Raw genomic sequence first — 18,889 nt, 5'->3', positions numbered from 1 at the left:
AAACTCTTATAAATCTTTTTTTTTTTTTTGTTCACCATGTAGTTGATCTATGGAATGGGGTTCCTCGAGACGTGGTAGACTGCAGCACCGCAAAGACTTTTAAATGCCGTCTTGACAGAATATTTTGCCTCCAATCCGCGGCGAACAGCGTTAGTGCTAATAAACGGCTCGAAATCCGAGTGGGGTCATGTCATTAGTGGGGTGCCACAGGGATCAGTATTAGGGCCATTATTATTTCTAATATATATCAATGACTTGGATAGTGGAATTAGTAGCGATGTTAGTAAATTTGCGGATGACACAAAGATAGGTAGATTAATTAGGTCAGAAGCGGATGCCATCGCCTTGCAGACAGACTTAGATAGAATGAATGAATGGACGGATAGATGGCAAATGCAATTTAATATCAATAAATGCAAAGTGCTTAGCGTAGGTAGAGGAAACCCACACAATAGGTACACATTAAACACCCAAACTCTGGTAGGTACAGGGTACGAGAAAGATTTAGGAGTTATAGTTAGCTCTGAACTCCGTCTAGGGAAACAATGCATAGAAGCCAGAAACAAGGCAAATAGGGTACTAGGATTCATTTTTAGGAGTGTTAAAAGTAGAAGGCCGGAAGTAATATTAAAGTTATACTTGGCGCTGGTCAGACCTCATCTAGACTACGCTGTGCAGTTCTGGTCCCCACATTACAGGAAAGATATAGGTCTATTAGAATCAGTACAGAGGAGAATGACTAAAAGGATCCAGGGGATGAGGAGTATTCCTTACGAAGCGAGGTTGAAGCGGTTAAATTTACATTCTCTAGAGAGACGTAGGTTAAGAGGGGACCTGATAGAAGTCTTTAAGTGGTATAGGGGTTATAACAAGGGAGATGTAAGCAAAATTCTTAGGATCAGCAACCAAGGTAGAACAAGAAATAACGGGTTCAAGCTTGAAAAATTTAGGTTTAGGAAGGAGATAGGAAAAAATTGGTTCTCAAATAGAGTGGTAGATGAGTGGAACGGACTCAGTAATCATGTAGTTAGTGCCAGGACACTAGAGAGCTTTAAGAGAAGATTAGACAAGTTTATGGATGGGGATAACAGATGGAAATAGGTAGGAGTGTTTCATACAGGGACTGCCACGTGTAAGCCTGGTCGCTTCTTGCAGCTTCCCTTATTTCTTATGTTCTTATGTTCTTATGTTTGTTTGTTAGAGAATAAGTTGCTTGCCTCCAGGAAATGGGGGCACCTTATTTCATCTATTTACATTCCTTCCTTTAAAATTTCCTTCGGGTTTTTCCTTCTCTAACCCGGTAAGGTATTTATTTATAATCTGTATCCTGTACGGCTTATGCCGGAGGGAGTGGAGAGTCTTTTTCTTCAACTATCACCTTAGTAGTCCTAGGTCAGGTCACCTCGTGAGAATCGCAAGGTCTGTTGTGTCCTGAGAATCTATGTAACTCTATATGTAAGTCTCTCTCACCTAGCTTTCATATACTTCCGTCCCTTCCTTCCTGTCTTCCTCCACTCCTAACTTCTCCATACTTTATTTCCTTCCTCCTTCCCTCTCTTCCTAACTTATTTCCTCTAAGGCTTCCATTCCTCCTCTCCTATCTCTTCCCTCCTTTCCTCCTCTTCTCTTCCTTTCCTTTCTTCCTCCTTACTTCCTTCAGGGTAATCCTCCGCCACATTTCATTCCCTCAAGAACTAATGGCCATACTCTTCCCCCATTTCCCCCAATACCAACCCTCCCATTCCTTCCCACCCCTTCTTCCCTCCCCACCCATGCTGACACATCTTCTCAGGGGGTGTTACGGTGTCACCAGATGATAGCCAGTTAGATAAGACTTAATGATTAAGCTAATGACTCTGTTTTGCACTTTTAATTGCTTATTCCGAATGCCTGATGAAAGGATACGGTGTTCTTGGGGGTCGAAGGTGGTGGTGGTGGTGGTGGTAGTGGTGGTGATGGATGAAAGGGGTGAGATCGAACGTAATGCTTTGTTAATTTACTGGTGACCTACATTTGAGAGAGAGAGAGAGAGAGAGAGAGAGAGAGAGAGAGAGAGAAAAGAGCGAAAAAATCTCAAGAATTAACATAAAGTTGCCATTATTTTTGGCATCACTTCCTTCTGCGCCACCGTCTTTTTTCCTTCCCCCTTTTTACCTCCACTTTCCTTCCCTCCCCTCCCTTCCCCTCCCTCCTTCTTTTCTTCCTCCCTATGCCTTCAGTATCGTGATCCGCTTTCCTCTCCCTTAGGCATCTCCCTTATCAAATTTCCTGTCATTATCAAAGTGAGGAGACCTGACGCAAAGTACTACAGATTTGTTCACTTCAAGGGGAACAGTGGTGTGTGGGAGAGGGATTGGTATACTCTCTCTCTCTCTCTCTCTCTCTCTCTCTCTCTCTCTCTCTCTCTCTCTCTCTCTCTCTCTCTCTCCGGTATCTTCTTTTTCCGTCTATAACTTATCCTTCCTTCCTTCACCGCTCTCTTCCTGATCCTTCTTTATCTATTCTTCAGTCCCCGTCCTCCAACCAGCGCTCTCTCTTGCCTTAATATGAAAGGCACTTATGAAGCATCAGATTTTAGTGCAGTGGGGATGAGGAAGCACCGTGTAATGCCTGGTTATACTGGTTATCAAAGCAAACAAGGGAGCATAGGCTAGGAGGAGAAGGAGGAGAAGGAAGAGAAGCGAACAGCAGTGTGGAAACAATGAGAGGAAGGAGAAAAAGGAGGAAAACAGAACAAATTATAAGAGAGTACGGAGACTGCAAAGAGCCAGTTGCCTTGAACGTAAACATGGTAGTTGGGGTGAAGAAGGAGGAAAACGAGGAAAACAAAACATAAAAAGAATGAGACTCCAAAAGGCGAGCTGATAAGAACAAACAAGGTAGTTCTGAGTGTGGGAAGAAAGATGGGGGTGTAGGCTAACTAACGAGGAGGAGGAGGAGGAGGGGATGAAGGAGGATGAGGAGGAGCAAGTTGTGAAAGTGATTAATGGCCCAGAAGATAATTCGTTGTGACAGGCCAGAGCAGTTGTGTTGATTGAGGCATGGAGCGATTCCTTGGCGGGATTGTCAGGCACTGAAGGCGTATAACTGAGAGAGAGAGAGAGAGAGAGAGAGAGAGAGAGAGAGAGAGAGAGAGAGAGAGAGAGAGAGAGAGAGAGAGAGAGAGAGAGAGAGAGAGAGAGAGAGAGAGAGAAAACTGACTGGTCGATCCCTGCACCGTCGGGTTATCCGCAAAGTTGTATTGGCTTAGTGTTGGTGGGAAGCTCTACGGGGGGTGTGTAGTGTGGCCTTCTGGGAGTCTTGGCTCTTTTTTGCTGCTGTTCAGATTTTTCAATAATCACTTACACAACTTTCTGGACTTACTTTTGCACTACAATCTCTTGAATAGTTTTGGTAAAGGAAGGACAAAAGTTTATCACACACATCTTTTTCAGAGACTAATTTTCACACTAGTCTCTTAATTAGTTCTGTACTCTAAAAAAAAAAAAAGGGCAAAAGGCTAATCTCCTATCTCTTTTCTCTATTCACTTACAAAAATATTTACAGTGCTCTGAGTAACAAAGGATGGCTGTAGCAAGATAAGAGGTTGATCAATTGTCTCCCTACTCCTGGGTATATAGTGCATTATTTTACCTGTTACTGTAGATTGACTTCGTATTAGAGTATAGTTTGAAGACCGTAGTGTTATTATGGACGTGGTTATAGTAGGTTATGTTAACTGTCAGTCTTAAACGCTATCATGAATTTGTATAGTGGGTCACAGTGCTTAGACGTCTTAAAAGTTGTTGTATACTTGGGTGTTAATATATTATAGTTTGAAATTTTAAACTCTACCAACGACCTAAATCATCATGAACATTGTGGTGTCTATTATGACGCGCGCTGGATAAGGTATAAAAGAAGCAGGGGGGAAGGACTTTCTAACTTCTACGTTAACTTATTGAGGGCACGAGTGAAAAGTTTGGAAAGGCTTTAGAAAAATAATTAAAAAATCAAGAGTTCTGAGCTGCAAATGTTGGTGTATAGAACTGAATAACTAACTAACTGGAGTGATGTGCAGTGATTCAATGTAAACTGTATATTTCAACGACATTAAAAAAATATTATTCATGAGTAATATTGAAACATTGACGTGTTGTCCCAGTTCTCTCTCTCTCTCTCTCTCTCTCTCTCTCTCTCTCTCTCTCTCTCTCTCTCTCTCTCTCTCTCTCTCTCTCTCTCTCTCTCTCTCTCTCTCTCTCTCCCCACCCTAGTTAAACGAAAGGTATATACCACCAGTTTGCCGCCGACCTGGAGTTAAGCTGGCGGGATATTTGTTCGAACAAGGGAGTTTGCAGACTGCCTCACCACACATGTACGCACCCTGCAGGCCGGAACTGGGTCAGGGGGGAGAGTCCGCATTTGTCATGCTGCGTCACCTAATTCCTGACGCGGCGTGACCCGGACTGATTGTGAGTAAAAAAACAGGATGGATCATGACGGAGACAAAACACAAATAGCTGATATCGCGTGAGGGTCCAGACGATGAACAAATGTGGCGGGAAAAAAAGAAAAAAAAAAAAACAGAAATCTGATCTTTTTTATGATATTGCACATGAATTTCAATTTGATTAAGGTTCGTATTCTGAAACACTCCTGCCTGCACCTCGACTACTTTCAAAAGGCTCTAGTTTAAGGGACAATTTTTTTAAGGGTATTTTTTACTGTTTTAGAGACAGATTTATAAGATTTCAGCATTATTAACAGGAAAATATACTCCTGAGAGCCAGACTAATTATCTTTGGCCTTTGAAAATAATCTTGGTGAGAGAGAGCAGAGCCTTCCTGATTACGGGCTTGAGTCTTGTTTAACCCCATGATGCGAGCATCAAGCCACGGACGCGCCACAAGCAGCAGCGACACCTCCACGTCCATGTGGCAGCGGCAGGCGAGGGGGCGAAAATACGTGACGGGAATGGGAGGCTTTAGACTTTAGGCTCGGGACCTTTATGGAACGTGTCAGGCCTCTCTCCACGTTTGAAAGGGACGTGTATTTATTTTCCATTTCAAGTGCATCAACGTCAGTCAACTAAATATTGGGTTTTTGCGCGGAATTTTGGAACTGGAACTGATGGTGTTTTGAGTGTGAAATACCGCTGGACGCGGGAAGGCACTGCGACATGGGGACGTTAAAGTGAGTGATACATTGCGTACGTGCAGGGAAGCGTATGGCGTCGCAATGTATCTACACAATGGTAGTAAAAATAGTAAGGACGGAAGATGGATTGAAGACAGGATGGTATTATGGTACCACTCAGTCTTCAGTCTGTCTTCTGTTTTAACTATTGTTGCCTCCTGCACGAAAACATCCGAAAACACCACACGTGTCATGTCCATCAGTCAACGAAAACAAACTCCAGTGGTGAAACTACATTAGCCTGTCACTGGAAACGTAATTATGGATGAATATTAGGTGCCAGCCAAGTTATTATATCCTGAAAGATTGACACCTTCACAAAACAATCAGGAGGTGCAATAGACAAGCGTCAGGTAATTGATTTATGGGAATGAGCTGGTAATCTGGGCAGGGCAGCGTGACAGACCGCGATCCTCGTCACCCAGCGGGAATTGGTTCTGTTATTGACTCCGATGAATAATCCGCGTGCTTGTGACAGTTTAAATGCTTCTGGTCCCCACTATTATACGGGAGTCACCGGCAGGATTATGTAGAGCTGCAGCAGAGGCTAAAGTCCAGGCTGTCTGTGTAGCACCGTGACTGGAGGCTGCAGTACAATTTATGGGACAAATGAGGCAGATAAATAAAACGTTTATTTATTTTTTTTTTTTTTTCAGTCGTCTTCATTGTCATTTTTCTTAGAAATTTCAGATTAAAAGTCGTGGAAGATATTTTGTAATATTAAAAAAAATAATAATAATAAATGAAATTCGTGAGTCAGGTGAAGTCTTGACTTTCACCTTGATTTTTTTTTTTTTCTAGAAAGTTCTGGTTGAGAGACAGATAAGTTTTTTTGTAGCATTTTTCAGCGGTTATAAGCAGTGCGTAACGTTGATGCATAACACATGACGTAAAATTACATACTCCATGACAAACTTTGGTTAGGAAAGACGAGTGGAGGAGGCTGGAGAGAGAGAGAGAGAGAAAAAAAATTACCCTTTAGTGAAATCTTAAAAGGCGGGGATGAGAAAAATAAAAATAATGATGTTAACAAGATTTATGGCCTTGTGAAAAACACGCTTCCTGGTAAAATTCATCACTTGTAGGAGAAACAGACCAACCACGCATCATAATAGGAACTCCCAGGAGCACCGCACACTGTACCAGTAGGTGGAAAGGGCTCAGGTAACCCTCACGCGCCCTGTTACCGCCACTTGCACCTGCCACCGCCACCACCACCACCACCACCACCACCATAGCAGTCATTTTCATATACTTTCGCCTTCGCATCAGAAAGACTCGCCACCGATGGAAGGTAATGCCGTGGCCACAGTCCGCTTCCGTTTCCCGAGCGATCAGAGGCTTTCCTGCAAAATAAGATTCCTCGGTTGCTTACAGACATTGCGAGGGCTTAGCGTCTTCCACTGCCGTAAGTTAAGTAAGTAGGTGCACGTGTCGTTACGTTAAGATTTCGTCGCGTTGGAAATTATATGAAGAAAAGTCAGGGTGAATGTTGAGGGTTCCTTATTGCCTAACAGCATTCTTTTTTTTTTTTTTTTTTTTTTTGTCTTTATTTCTTTACTTTTTCCTTCCCTTTCCTTTTTTTTGTCTACTCTATCTGTTTTCTTGTTTCATTTTTTCTTATATCTTTTTCTCTTCTCTTATGCTTTTATTTTCTTTCTATCCATTTATTTCTTGTATCTTTTTCTCTTCTTTTATGTTTTTATTTGCTTTCTATCCATTTATTTCTTTTTTCTTTGTTTTTCTTTCGTCTTACTTATGAGTGCTGCCGTGGTGGTTGTGTGTTTGTTGTCGAGGGCGTGGGGGTGCAAGACGGCGTGTGAGCGCGGCGTGGTGAAGAAGCAGGAATGATGTAACACAAGATTTCTATTTTTACTTGTATCTCTTCATCACTGTTTTGATAGATCCCTTCCCCCCCCCCCCACTGCTAATGTATGGCGACGTAGATAACGAGCAACAGATGATAAATGCAATCCCCTGAAGCACTCCATTACTTAATCACATTCCTGTACAGCCAATCCAGCAGTTTCCAAATAATAATCGAGTGTGTGAATACCCGTCAATTAGTAAAAAAAAAACTGTCATTTTTAATTAGGTTAATAACGGTGGAGATTAATGAAAGATTCCCCAGGCCTCCATTAGCAAGACAAATTACTGTGACAAAGATGAAGAGAGCCTGTGTAACCTATTAAGTGTATAATGGATTGATAGTGTTACTTCATTAGCAACTTGTATTTCCCTCAGAGAGACTTAGACAGATGATGAGATATGGAAGGTGGATAGAGGGAATGAGTACAAGGTAGGGAATTGCGAGGGGAATGAAAAGGTAAACACAATTGGACAGGTACGTAATGAGGTGGAATTGAGCAACTACCTGTGGAGGGTGGAAAAAGGGGAAGTAGGAGGAGGAGGAGATGGAAGAGGGTCTGGAGGAGTTTTATTCAGTTATGTAACGGAAGAAAGTTTGGGAAGAAAGAAGTCTTGGGAAACTGCATTGTTCTCTCTTCCTTACTCCTCCTTCTTCTCTTCGTCCTTGTCTTTGTCCTTGTCCTTCTCCTCCTCCTCCTCCTCCTCCTCCTCCTCCTCCTCCTCCTTTGTAATACTTACTACAACAAACACGAACAAAATTCTACCATCACCTCAGAATTAAGAAAAAAGGGAAGAACGAAATATAAGTGGCTGAGAAAGTAAGAGAGAAAAGAAAGTGAATACTCGGACGGAACAAAAGGGAAAGGAAAGACGAGTAGAGTAATTACTAAGGATGACCCTTTATCCTCTGTCTCCTTCCCCTCCCCTTCCCTCCCCAATATCTCTACTCCTGCTCCTCCTCCCCCTCCCACAGTCCCTCCCCCTTATCTTACAAAGAAACATTCCACAGTCCAGAACACTCGTAGACCACAAGAGAGAGAGAGAGAGAGAGAGAGAGAGAGAGAGAGAGAGAGAGAGAGAGAGAGAGAGAGAGAGAGAGAGAGAGAGAGAGAGAATGGGTGGAGGGTGTACTAAACGGCCAGGGTTAATTATGGACTCTGGCAGTATGGTCGAAATTATGCCTTTTGTAAGCTGGAATGTGAGTCTCTTGGTGGAATCATTATCATCATCATTATTATTATTATTATTATTATTATTATTATTATTATTATTATTATTATTATTATTATTATTGTTATTGTTATTATCATTACTTACTACTATTACTACTACTACTACTACTACTACTACTACTACTACTACTACTACTATTACTACTACTACTATCACCACCATTACCAGCTAACACAACCACCACCACAATTCATCCAACTATTATTACTATCATAAGATCCATTATCACCATTTTCATCATTTTCATTATTGTATTATCTTACCTCACGAAAAAAAAATTGTTGCTGGTTGTGGTTTATTGTATTTTTCCTCGTTAGTGCAGATTTGTGGTAAATGAATTATTTTTTTACCCTCATAATTGGTAACGTCTTTCATCAGTGTTTTCTTTGTCAATATTTACCCAACAAAGGTTTGCTTGCATCCTCTCTCTCTCTCTCTCTCTCTCTCTCTCTCTCTCTCTCTCTCTCTCTCTCTCTCTCTCTCTGTCTCTCTGTCTCTCTGTCTCCAATACATTTAATTTTCCTCTAAACATTTATTTACTATCATTTATTTTCTCGCAGCGTTATTCACGAGTCACGAATCTCTCTCCATATATTCATGTATACATTTATGCATATCTCCTAGCTGCCTTAAGTCCGCCATTTGGAAATGCGGATCAGTGGGGACAAATATGTATGACTGTATGACCTTTCCTTCCGTTTATCTTCCACTGTTATGTTTTTTTCCCGTGTGTGTGTGTGTGTGTGTGTGTGTGTGTGTGTGTGTGTGGTTGTGGGTGCTTTGGAGTGACGAGTGGCGCCTATTTTTCTTATTAGTAAGTCCTGAGGGAGTGTTCCTCAGCCAAAGAATGACAGAAGGCCGGAATATAGCTTTATTTAAGAGAGAGAGAGAGAGAGAGAGAGAGAGAGAGAGAGAGAGAGAGAGAGAGAGAGAGAGAGAGTGCTTACTTTAAAAGATGAGGTATTTTAGGGGTATTGTGTTGAGTGAAGTTTATGAATTTGCATAATAAGTCAGTTTTTTAAAATTTCGTGTCCTTATCTTTGCTTTTTTGTTCGTCTCTCTCTCTCTCTCTCTCTCTCTCTCTCTCTCTCTCTCTCTCTCTCTCTCTCTCTCTCTCTCTCTCTCTCTCTCTCTCTCTCTCTCTCTCCGTCCTTCTCACTCTAATGATGCAGCATGATTTAATGTTCCTCTCCAATCCCATCACGTCGATCATCCGTAATTTGTCACTTACCTGCACAACCTATTTCATCACCTCAGCATCCACGTATTCAGGTGTGCCTTTCAACCCGTCACGTCACACCTGCAGCTTGCCTAACACTTTGGAACATGCAAGTCTTCTTTACCCTCTATTCACTGAGCAAAGCCTTATCAAAACCTTATCTCCCTTTAGACATTCGTTTTTTTTTCTTGTCTCCACTCTCACCTGTCATTCATCCCTCTTATCTTCCCAAGCCTTTCCATCCATCCTTCTCTGTGTCTCTCTTCATTTTGTCTTCCCCTTGTGATTTCCTCGTCTGATAGTATCCTCTCCTCTCCTCTGCCTCGTCTCTTTCCTTCGCTTGCCTGTCACCCCCAAGCTGCCTATCCGCTTCTTCTATTTTTGTTCCCCGCCCTCCTCAGCTTCCCATCTAATCTGAGCACCTGTCTGCGGCACTAATCAGCTGAGCGGGGATACGAGCGTACCCGAGCTTCATTTGGGTGATGAAGACGTGGAGAAGAAAACGTATTGTGGTGTGGGTTTGAAAAGACTTCGTACGTGTATGATGAATATACCACGAGGAACAGTGATGTAGATGAAGATGAGGGTGTATTGGGTTGATTGGTGTAGAAAGTAGAAAGGTTTCATTGAAGATTGTTAGTTTTTGTGTTAAGGGTTTGTTTTATGTGTATTGTGTTTTGATTCTCCCAGTCTGAACTAGAGGTTTTGTTCTTTACGTACATTTGGTGGTATAAACGTCGCTTGTATTCCATGTATGTTTTGTTTTTGGCACGTATGGTGTAAATTTTGAAGGCATGCGCTCGTATACACACACACACACACACACACACACACACACACACACACACACACACACACACACACACACACACACACACAGAGAGAGAGAGAGAGAGAGAGAGAGAGAGAGAGAGAGAGAGAGAGAGAGAGAGAGAGAGAGAGAGAGAGAGAGAGAGAGAGAGAGAGAGAGAACGCGGAATTTCTGTAACTTTACTCGTATGTGAGCCAAGGTTGATGTCGCGGTAATGAAGTAATGCACCACCTCGCTCCTTGATCTTGGCCTCGTGGGAATCCTATTTACTCTCTCTCTCTCTCTCTCTCTCTCTCTCTCTCTCTCTCTCTCTCTCTCTCTCTCTCTCTCTCTCTCTCTCTCTCTCTCTCTCTCTCTCTCTCTCTTAACTTACGAGCTCTCCGGAGTGTGGGATGCCGGCACGTCAAGGAGGAAGGGATGGTCTTGTTGCCGTGTAATGTAATGAGGTTCACACAGTTGAGTACGTGATGGAAGTGACGGACACACCTCGACTGTATGTATCTCTTAGGAGTTTATATTGGTTCCTTATATTGAGGTTCCTTGATACTGATTCTAAAGTGATATTACTGTTGTTACGATCTTTTGCTTCTACTACTTGCTACTACTACTACTACTACTACTACTACTACTACTGTTGTTATTACTACTTGTGTTTTTATTATTATTATTATTATCTTTTTTTTATCAGTTATCACCATTATCATCATGTCGATATTTTTAAGCCAGCCAATTTTCTGAGACAAGGTGATGACGTCATTAATTCATCGCATCAGTGGCTTAGCTTGAGATGAGGAGGAGGAGGAGGAGGAGGAGGAAGAAAAGGATTAAGGAGAGAGAGAGAGAGAGAGAGAGAGAGAGAGAGAGAGAGAGAGAGAGAGAGAGAGAGAGAGAGAGAGAGAGAGAGAGAAGTGAACCGGTGAAATATGGTCTGGTCTTAATTAATTGTGAAAGTAAATTAGAAAATGTTGCTTCAGAAAAGGTATTGTGCCATTTTTTCTTTTGTTTAAATATTTTCCCCACGTAAAAGTTGGAAGAGAGAGAGAGAGAGAGAGAGAGAGAGAGAGAGAGAGAGAGAGAGAGAGAGAGAGAGAGAGAGAGAGAGAGAGAGAGAGAGAGAGAGAGAGAGAGAGAGAGAGAGATTCATGGAGGCAGAATAGTTGTCAAGACCAGATCATAATGAATTAAGAAGATATAATATGCTTTAAATAAAAAGTAAAAAATGAAGGGGATAATACGAAGAAGAGAAATATGCCCATGTGAAATGAAAAAAAAATATAAAAGGAAGAGACTGAATTTGTATAAGTTACTTCACTTTCTACAATTTCATATATTAATTTTTAGGTAGAAATGCATATGTACATCACTTTACGTCTTCCACTAGAATTTCATTTCATAACAAAAAAAAAAATAAATAAATAAATAGAAAAAAATAAGATGAAATTAAATGTGTCAGTTTCAGAGAGCAATTTCAGAAGACAGCGAACAATTGACACTGAGAGAGTAATGGAGAAGTGGAACATTTAAACCCTCTCAGCACCGCGGCATTGATCTCATCACATGCACGGTGTCATTAGAGCTTTGCATCAAATTATCCGAGGTTTTGAGATCATTGAAGTATACCTCCAACGCAATCATATCTTATTTTCACGACTGCGACTATCATATGAGTGATTTTGTGACTGCTGAATGAATTAATTATTGCAGTTGTATTTTTCTTTACGTGTTAGAGAGCCCGGCCACGGAAAAAAAAAAAAACTTGCTCCATTGAAAAAAAAAAAAAAAAAAGCAGGAAGTGAAGAACCAAGAGGGAAGCTGCCAGTTTAGGATTTGAGGTTTTCTGATTCTCCACTTTTGTAATAGTTCAACTCGAAGAACGGATAAAAAAGAGAGAGAATTCCAGAGTTTACCAGTGAAAGGCATGGGAGAGTGTAAGATTCCGATTTTTAACTCAGTGCAGGTGTCCACGTTCGTCAAATGAAGCATTCAGTATCGTAGTGAAAGGTTTGGCGTATTGAGAAATGAATCGAAAATGACGATGCTTCAGGGTTTATTAATGAGGAGAAATTTCTGATGAAGTTTTATGCCTAATGGAGCGATCATGTTAAAGATGCGTGACAGGGTAATGAAAAATGTCGAGAGGGTTGGAAAGAGTTTTAAAAAGTCAAAGGAAAAGATGGAATACCGAGGGAGGGTAAAAGAGATCAGCTGAGAGGACCAGGAAGGGGGATAAGAGGATTGGTTGGGAAAATTAGAAGAAATTGGCTGTAACTTTTCTTTCTCTTATTTTCTGTGACTTTTCTCTTGTATTTTTCTTCTTACCCTGCTTCTTCAATTATTTCTCTCCTGTGTTCTGTCTTCTCATTTTCTGTTTCATTAATTTCGTTTTTGTTTGTGTGATTCAGTTTTTTTTTCTTTCGGTTTCAACAATATTTCTTTTTCTTTTTCCAGACTATTATCTTATTTTTTCTGTTTAGATAATATTTATCTATATTTATTTCTGACTAATTCTCTCTCTCTCTCTCTCTCTCTCTCTCTCTCTCTCTCTCTCTCTCTCTCTCTCTCTCTCTCTCTCTCTCTCTCTCTCTCTCTCTCTCTCTCTCTCTCTCTCTCTCTCTCTCTCTCTCTCTCTCTCTCTCTCTCTCTCTCTCTCTCTCTCTCTGCTAGCAACACCCTCTATATTTATCCAAGCCTGACACTTTAATAGTCCCTCTCCAGTTCCCAGCAGCCTAATGCCTCTTGTGTTTCCGTGCACGGTGTTGTTCAGTGCATCCCCGGGGAAGTCACGCAACACTACACTTCCCACTCTCTCTCGCCATGCTCACTTGCTTATTCTTTTTATTTATTTATTTATTTGTTTATTTATTTATTTTTTTTTTGTCGTGTGTGTTTGTGTCGAGTATTTGCTTCGTGTACTCCTTCGTTGCTGCTTTTTTTTGATATTGACATTATTTTTTTTTTTACTAATCTTTTCATGTTTTTCTTCTTCTTTCTATTCTTCTTCTTCTTTTCTTTTTCTACTTCCTCTTCTTCTTCTTATTATTATTATTTTGAATCTCATTATTATTATTATTATTATTATCATCATCACCTCATCATTATCGTCTTTCCCATCTTCCTCCTCCTTTTCATTACTAACATTCTCTCTCTCTCTCTCTCTCTCTCTCTCTCTCTCTCTCTCTCTCTCTCTCTCTCTCTCTCTCTCTCTCTCTCTCTCTCTCTCTCTCTCTCTCTCTCTCTCTCTCTCTCTCTCTCTCTCTCTCTCTCTCTCTCTCATCCCCCCACAATCCTTATCTGTCTTTGTTTATCTCCCTTTCGTCCATTTCACGTCACCAGAGAAGAGAATTTCCTGATAACCTTCGTCTAACTTGTTCCCTTGTCTGCCTCGGGTATGTTTGCGTCGTTCCGATACCAAAGTGTTCCAGGTAGCATGTGGCCTCGGTTCCCCCGTCAATGGTGAAAGAAAAAAAGAAAAGACATTTGCAGTTTTGTTTTCGAAGTTCTGTTTTTTTAAGGGATTTTTATATTCATTGGTGTTGGATCTTGTATTAGATTAGTATATAGATTTCTTTATTTTTTTCTCTCACTGCCTTTCACTCTTCTGCTGTCGATTCGTGTTTTCGTGCGGATATCCATGTTGGCTGGCTTCCTGTCTGGCTGGCTGTCTGGTTGACTGACTGACTGTTTGGATGGCTGGTTGGCTGGCTGTTTGGCTGGCTGGCTAGTCTGGGTGCCGACAAGCTGTGTGGCTGTCTTGCTGGTTGACTTGCTAGTTTGGTGGCTTTCTGGTTGGCTGGCTGCGGGGCTGGCTGCTGTCTGACTAATAGCTGAGTCACCGGCTGACATGCTAACCGGTTGAATGGTTTACAGAATGAATTGTTGACTGCCGGGTTTTGTTGTGGTGGAACAAGTAAATGTCTGCCAGTGTCGTGGCTTCGAGAAAGCATAACATGTATTGAACTCGGAATGGATTACTGTTGCACACACACACACACACACACACACACACACACACACACACACACACACACACACACACACACACACACACACACACTGACACACACACAGAGTTAAGAAATTTTTTCTCTCTCTTCATCCCTCCCCTCCCTCACCTTATCATCTCTGTCCCCATTACCCCATTAATTAACCTCCTTCCTAAAGCTTTCCCTATTCCTCTCCCCCTTATTTACTTCCCAGTGCCGCTGCCTTCACGCTGAGCAACCCACATAACCCAGTGTGACCTGTGGTATGTCACGCATGTTAGGCGAGAGAGAGAGAGAGAGAGAGAGAGAGAGAGAGAGAGAGAGAGAGAGAGAGAGAGAGAGAGAGAGAGAGAGAGAGAGAGAGAGAGAGAGAGAGAGAGAGAGAGAGAGTAGTATTGAAGTCTCGTATTGGATTTCTGTTTTGCCCTCGTGTGATTAGCCCAGCCTGTTTTCAACCCATGTGCCGGATCGGTGGACGGGCACACGACATCTGCTTATGTAGGGAGTAGGGGAGGGGGGCCTTGAAGGGCTAGGAATGGGGGCTGACAGGTTGGAGTCGATATCAAAACGAGTAGGTAGATGGAAGGATCGAAGTGTGATGAAAAAAAGAAAGAAAAATGAGAACAGAATATATATATAATGTATCAGGAAAATGGAAATCGCTTTTAATGTAAAATGGATGCAGGGGAGACGAACGTATGGGGGAGATGAAAGAATGCGAGTATGATAAGGGCTTGGAGTGAAATGGAAGGGATGAAAGGGATATGGGGAGAGGGGATGATGATAAAGGAATAAATTGCTCTTGCGCTCCACTGTTGCGAGAGATTAAAGTGTTTATTTGGAAAAAAGAGTGTATAATATAAGGGTTTTATAGACTGGATTATTCTTTATTTTTATTTTTTTCCCTATTTGTTTAAGCTTATAGATACGTGTTTGTATACTAAACATTTACGGCAATGTGTGTGTGTGTGTGTGTGTGTGTGTGTGTGTGTGTGTGTGTGTGTGTTACGTTTTGTTTACGAACGTTAAATTTGATTACACGTGCGTGCATATGTGCGCGCTCGTGCGTGCTACAAGTATAATTGGCTATGTGGCCAGGTTTTATGGAACTCGAACAATGATTGCCATGTTCTTTTTCCAGTTCTGTCCAGATTGTATGACTTGTGAAGTGTAACGTAACAGGCAAGGATTCACACACACACACACACACACACACACACACACACACACACACACACACACACACACACACACACACACACACACACACACACACACACACACACACACACACACACACACACACACACACACACACACACGTTTAAGTAGAAGTGGAATGTTGCGGTTGTGGAGGGAGGGTCAGAGTCAGGCGGCGAGGGAGAAGCGGAAGCACAGGTCGGCCACTAAGACTGCCACCTCTCCAACCACTAGTGGCCAGCCTCCTGAAAAATTCATGTCATGCATTGTTGATGCAGGAGCCAGAGGGAAGCGGGTATTTTAGGGAAATCAATAAATCGGGGTGTTTTTTTTTTTTTTAGCTCACAGTCTCGTGATTTATTCACAGGTGTGACAAGGAGTGACAAACTGAAACGTAAGACACAGTGAAGGAAAGAAAAGTCTCATGCGGAGTGGAAGTGCTTTGTGTCGGGGGTCTGCGCTCATTCGTTAGTATCACCTGTCAGAACAAGGCAGAAGAGCGTGTGTCGAGTGAATGTAACGTGTTGGTCCCTGGCGGGCAGTGTGTGCGGCAGTGTGGGCGTGAGAACAGGTGCACAAGATATGGTGTAGCGCAGGACATGGCCAGGCGACCATGAGTGACCATGGCTGCGGTGGGGGAATGGGGGGCGGCGACTCCTCCTCCACTGAACGCTCCTCCCATACCTCCTCCACCACACTCCTCACCGACCCGAGCAGGCAGGCGTCGGGCAAGGGCAACGAGGGCTCTACCTGGAGGACTACCCCGATCTTGGAGGCCCTGGCGCGCCCTACCCAGATCGCCAGCCCTTCGCTTGCCGCCCGGAGACTCACGCGATGGAAAAGGATTGCCTCGGACGATATGGAGAAGTGCATGGAGGAGCAGGAGGAGGCAACATCACCGCAGGAGTCACGGCAGAACACTGTGGAGGATGGGGGAGAGGCGGACACTGAGGAGACGCCCGGAGACAGTGTGGACAGTGGGCCAGCGGCGGCGGACAAGGAGAAAGGCTCTGGTGTCCCTCCGCTGTCTGACTCCGAAGACGATTCGACCCGGGTGTTGATGCCGACCAAGGAGCCATACAGGTGAGCCGCCACACACACACACACACACACACACACACACACACACACACACAAGACCTGACGCGCATGTGCATCTCAATTTCCATGTTCCCACGCTCAGGCTTGCATCAGCACACACACACACACACACACACACACACACACACACACACACACACACACACACACACACACACAAGGCACGCCTTTCCCCTTAGTCCCCTCGCTCCTTCACTTTGCATTCCAATTGCTCTGTAACCTGTTCCCTGCCACACCTTCCTTCCTCTCTCCCTTTATGTCTCTTTATCACGCCCACCTGTCGCCAGCCCTCCAATCCCTCCCTTAACGCCGCCTCTTCGAAACCATACAATATCCTGGAGTAATTAATTATGTTCAGGTCATGTGTATTTGATGAGGTTCCTGGGTACGGCTATTCCTGCGTGAGAGTCCTACGTGGCTTTCACTTTATTTCTCTGCTTTGGTTCCTGAAAGTTTGCTATACGAATGTGCGAACGTTAGCGCTCTCTCTCTCTCTCTCTCTCTCTCTCTCTCTCTCTCTCTCTCTCTCTCTCTCTCTCTCTCTCTCTCTCTCTCTCTCTCTCTCGACTCCATCACCTCTCCTGCTTCCGTATTCCGTCATGTTTTTCTCCTGATCTTTCCTCCTCCAGCTATTTTTCCCCTCCTCCCTTTCCCAGACACGCTATTTGTTACGCCACTCTAGGTCTGAGTGTTCCTGCTTTCCGCCCGTCCCTGCCCTGACACGTGCGCGGCGGGGGTTGCTGCTGCAGGTGACTGGTGGTGGTTGTTTCTCCTTGCTAGATGTGTGGAGGTGAATTAGTTATATGGCATTATGTTTCCATGTGTTGCGTAGGTGTGTCTTTGTAAACCTAGCTGAGTGTTGCATGTGTGTGTTGTATTTAGTGTATGTATTACTTATTCTTTTAGACGTACAGACAGACACACACACACACACACACACACACACACACACACACACACACACACACACACACACACACACACACACACACACACACACACACACACACACAGCCTTCATGCACAAAGACTAGCCTGCCTGCTCACTCGTGCACATGAACACACATGCACAGTTTGGTGATGAAGGCGCCTGAGCAGGTCTTTTCAGAGCTAAGTTATTTATGTTTGCAGAATCGCATGTGGATCGTCCTGAGCCAGAGCAGAGCATGGAATTGAGAAATATATCCTCATGCTTTTATGGTAATTCTGAAAATACTTGTGACGCTTAAACTAATTATCTAATTCCATAATTTTTATTCTGCTGATGAAAAATGAGAAATTAAGCAAATTAATTTTTTTCTTCCTTACACATCTCAGTTCATGTCTTTCCCTGTTTTTCGAAATGCTTATAGCATGTCAAGCGTAAATGCTGCAGCAGGTGTCACGCAGGGATGGGGCGCGGCGGTGGGGTTGCCGTGATGGCCGGTGCGGGTGTGAGCTGCAGGAGGGGATGCTAATGTATGCCCGAGGCGAGACTCTGAGACCGAGCTTCATTAAGGATCCCGAGCCACAGAGGGGGAAGCGTGGGAGGGATGCAGTGCTCCGGCTGGGAATAAAGTTTATATAGGATTAGTTATAATTTTTACTGTAGACACTACGCCAATTACGGATCGTTTTTATGTAAACATTTTTTCTCTTGTTATTCGACATTTTAACACATTTGATGCGATGTGACTGAATATTACTGACTGATAAAAGTTGTCCTGAAATCACATTACGATTGTCAGTACATGAGATTATACATTTGGGAATTAATTGGGTACTTGCAATTAACTATTGATACGATACATGGTGCATTAGTAACAGCTGCTCTTACTGTGAGTGACATGCGATGCGACTCTTGCTCTTTGTCTGTCAGCGCTAATGTTTCATTGAGAGGGAGCTAAACCTTAGTCTTAATCAAATCTTGCCTGAAATGTCACTCGATAAAGCCTACGTGACCAATAACACACACACACACACACACACACACACACACACACACACACACACACACACACACACACGGCTTCACTATCATCAAGAAAACGCTGGGTCATGTTTTCTTCCCTATCATGTTATTATTCTCTCACGCCACGGACGAAAAAAAAATATTCTTCCACACGTGGGTAAACATCTGCACGCTTGGCAAGGTCAGATTTTCAGGCCAGATTAGGTCACTCTCTCTCTCCAGGCGGCGTTTCTATCCTACTTCTGTCCTCCTCCAGGTAATGCTGCTTCCTTCCGTGCTGAGTGAGAGTCTCTTTAATCAGCACGTAATTAAAGCAGTTACCTCTTACCTGGTTGAGATTCACCTGA

General features: G+C 43.0%; 1 protein-coding gene across 2 annotated transcripts in view; it reads left to right on the top strand.

Annotated features, from left to right (window-relative positions):
• LOC135101822 (uncharacterized) overlaps positions 1–17,043 on the top strand; it is a 46,712-nt gene extending 29,669 nt beyond the window's left edge. For both annotated transcript variants that reach the window (XM_064006114.1, XM_064006113.1), the window contains exon 2: positions 15,858–17,043. In XM_064006114.1, the coding sequence (XP_063862184.1) occupies positions 16,104–16,577 (474 nt within the window). In that variant the 5' untranslated portion in view covers positions 15,858–16,103 and the 3' untranslated portion in view covers positions 16,578–17,043. The remainder of the gene's footprint in view (positions 1–15,857) is intronic.
• The last annotated feature ends 1,846 nt before the right edge of the window (positions 17,044–18,889 follow it).

Source organism: Scylla paramamosain, chromosome 7, assembly GCF_035594125.1.
Source record: "Scylla paramamosain isolate STU-SP2022 chromosome 7, ASM3559412v1, whole genome shotgun sequence".
NCBI classification, from domain to species: Eukaryota; Metazoa; Arthropoda; class Malacostraca; order Decapoda; family Portunidae; genus Scylla; species Scylla paramamosain.
Note: the sequence above shows the minus strand (reverse complement) of the source record. Positions and strands in the feature narration are given on the sequence as shown.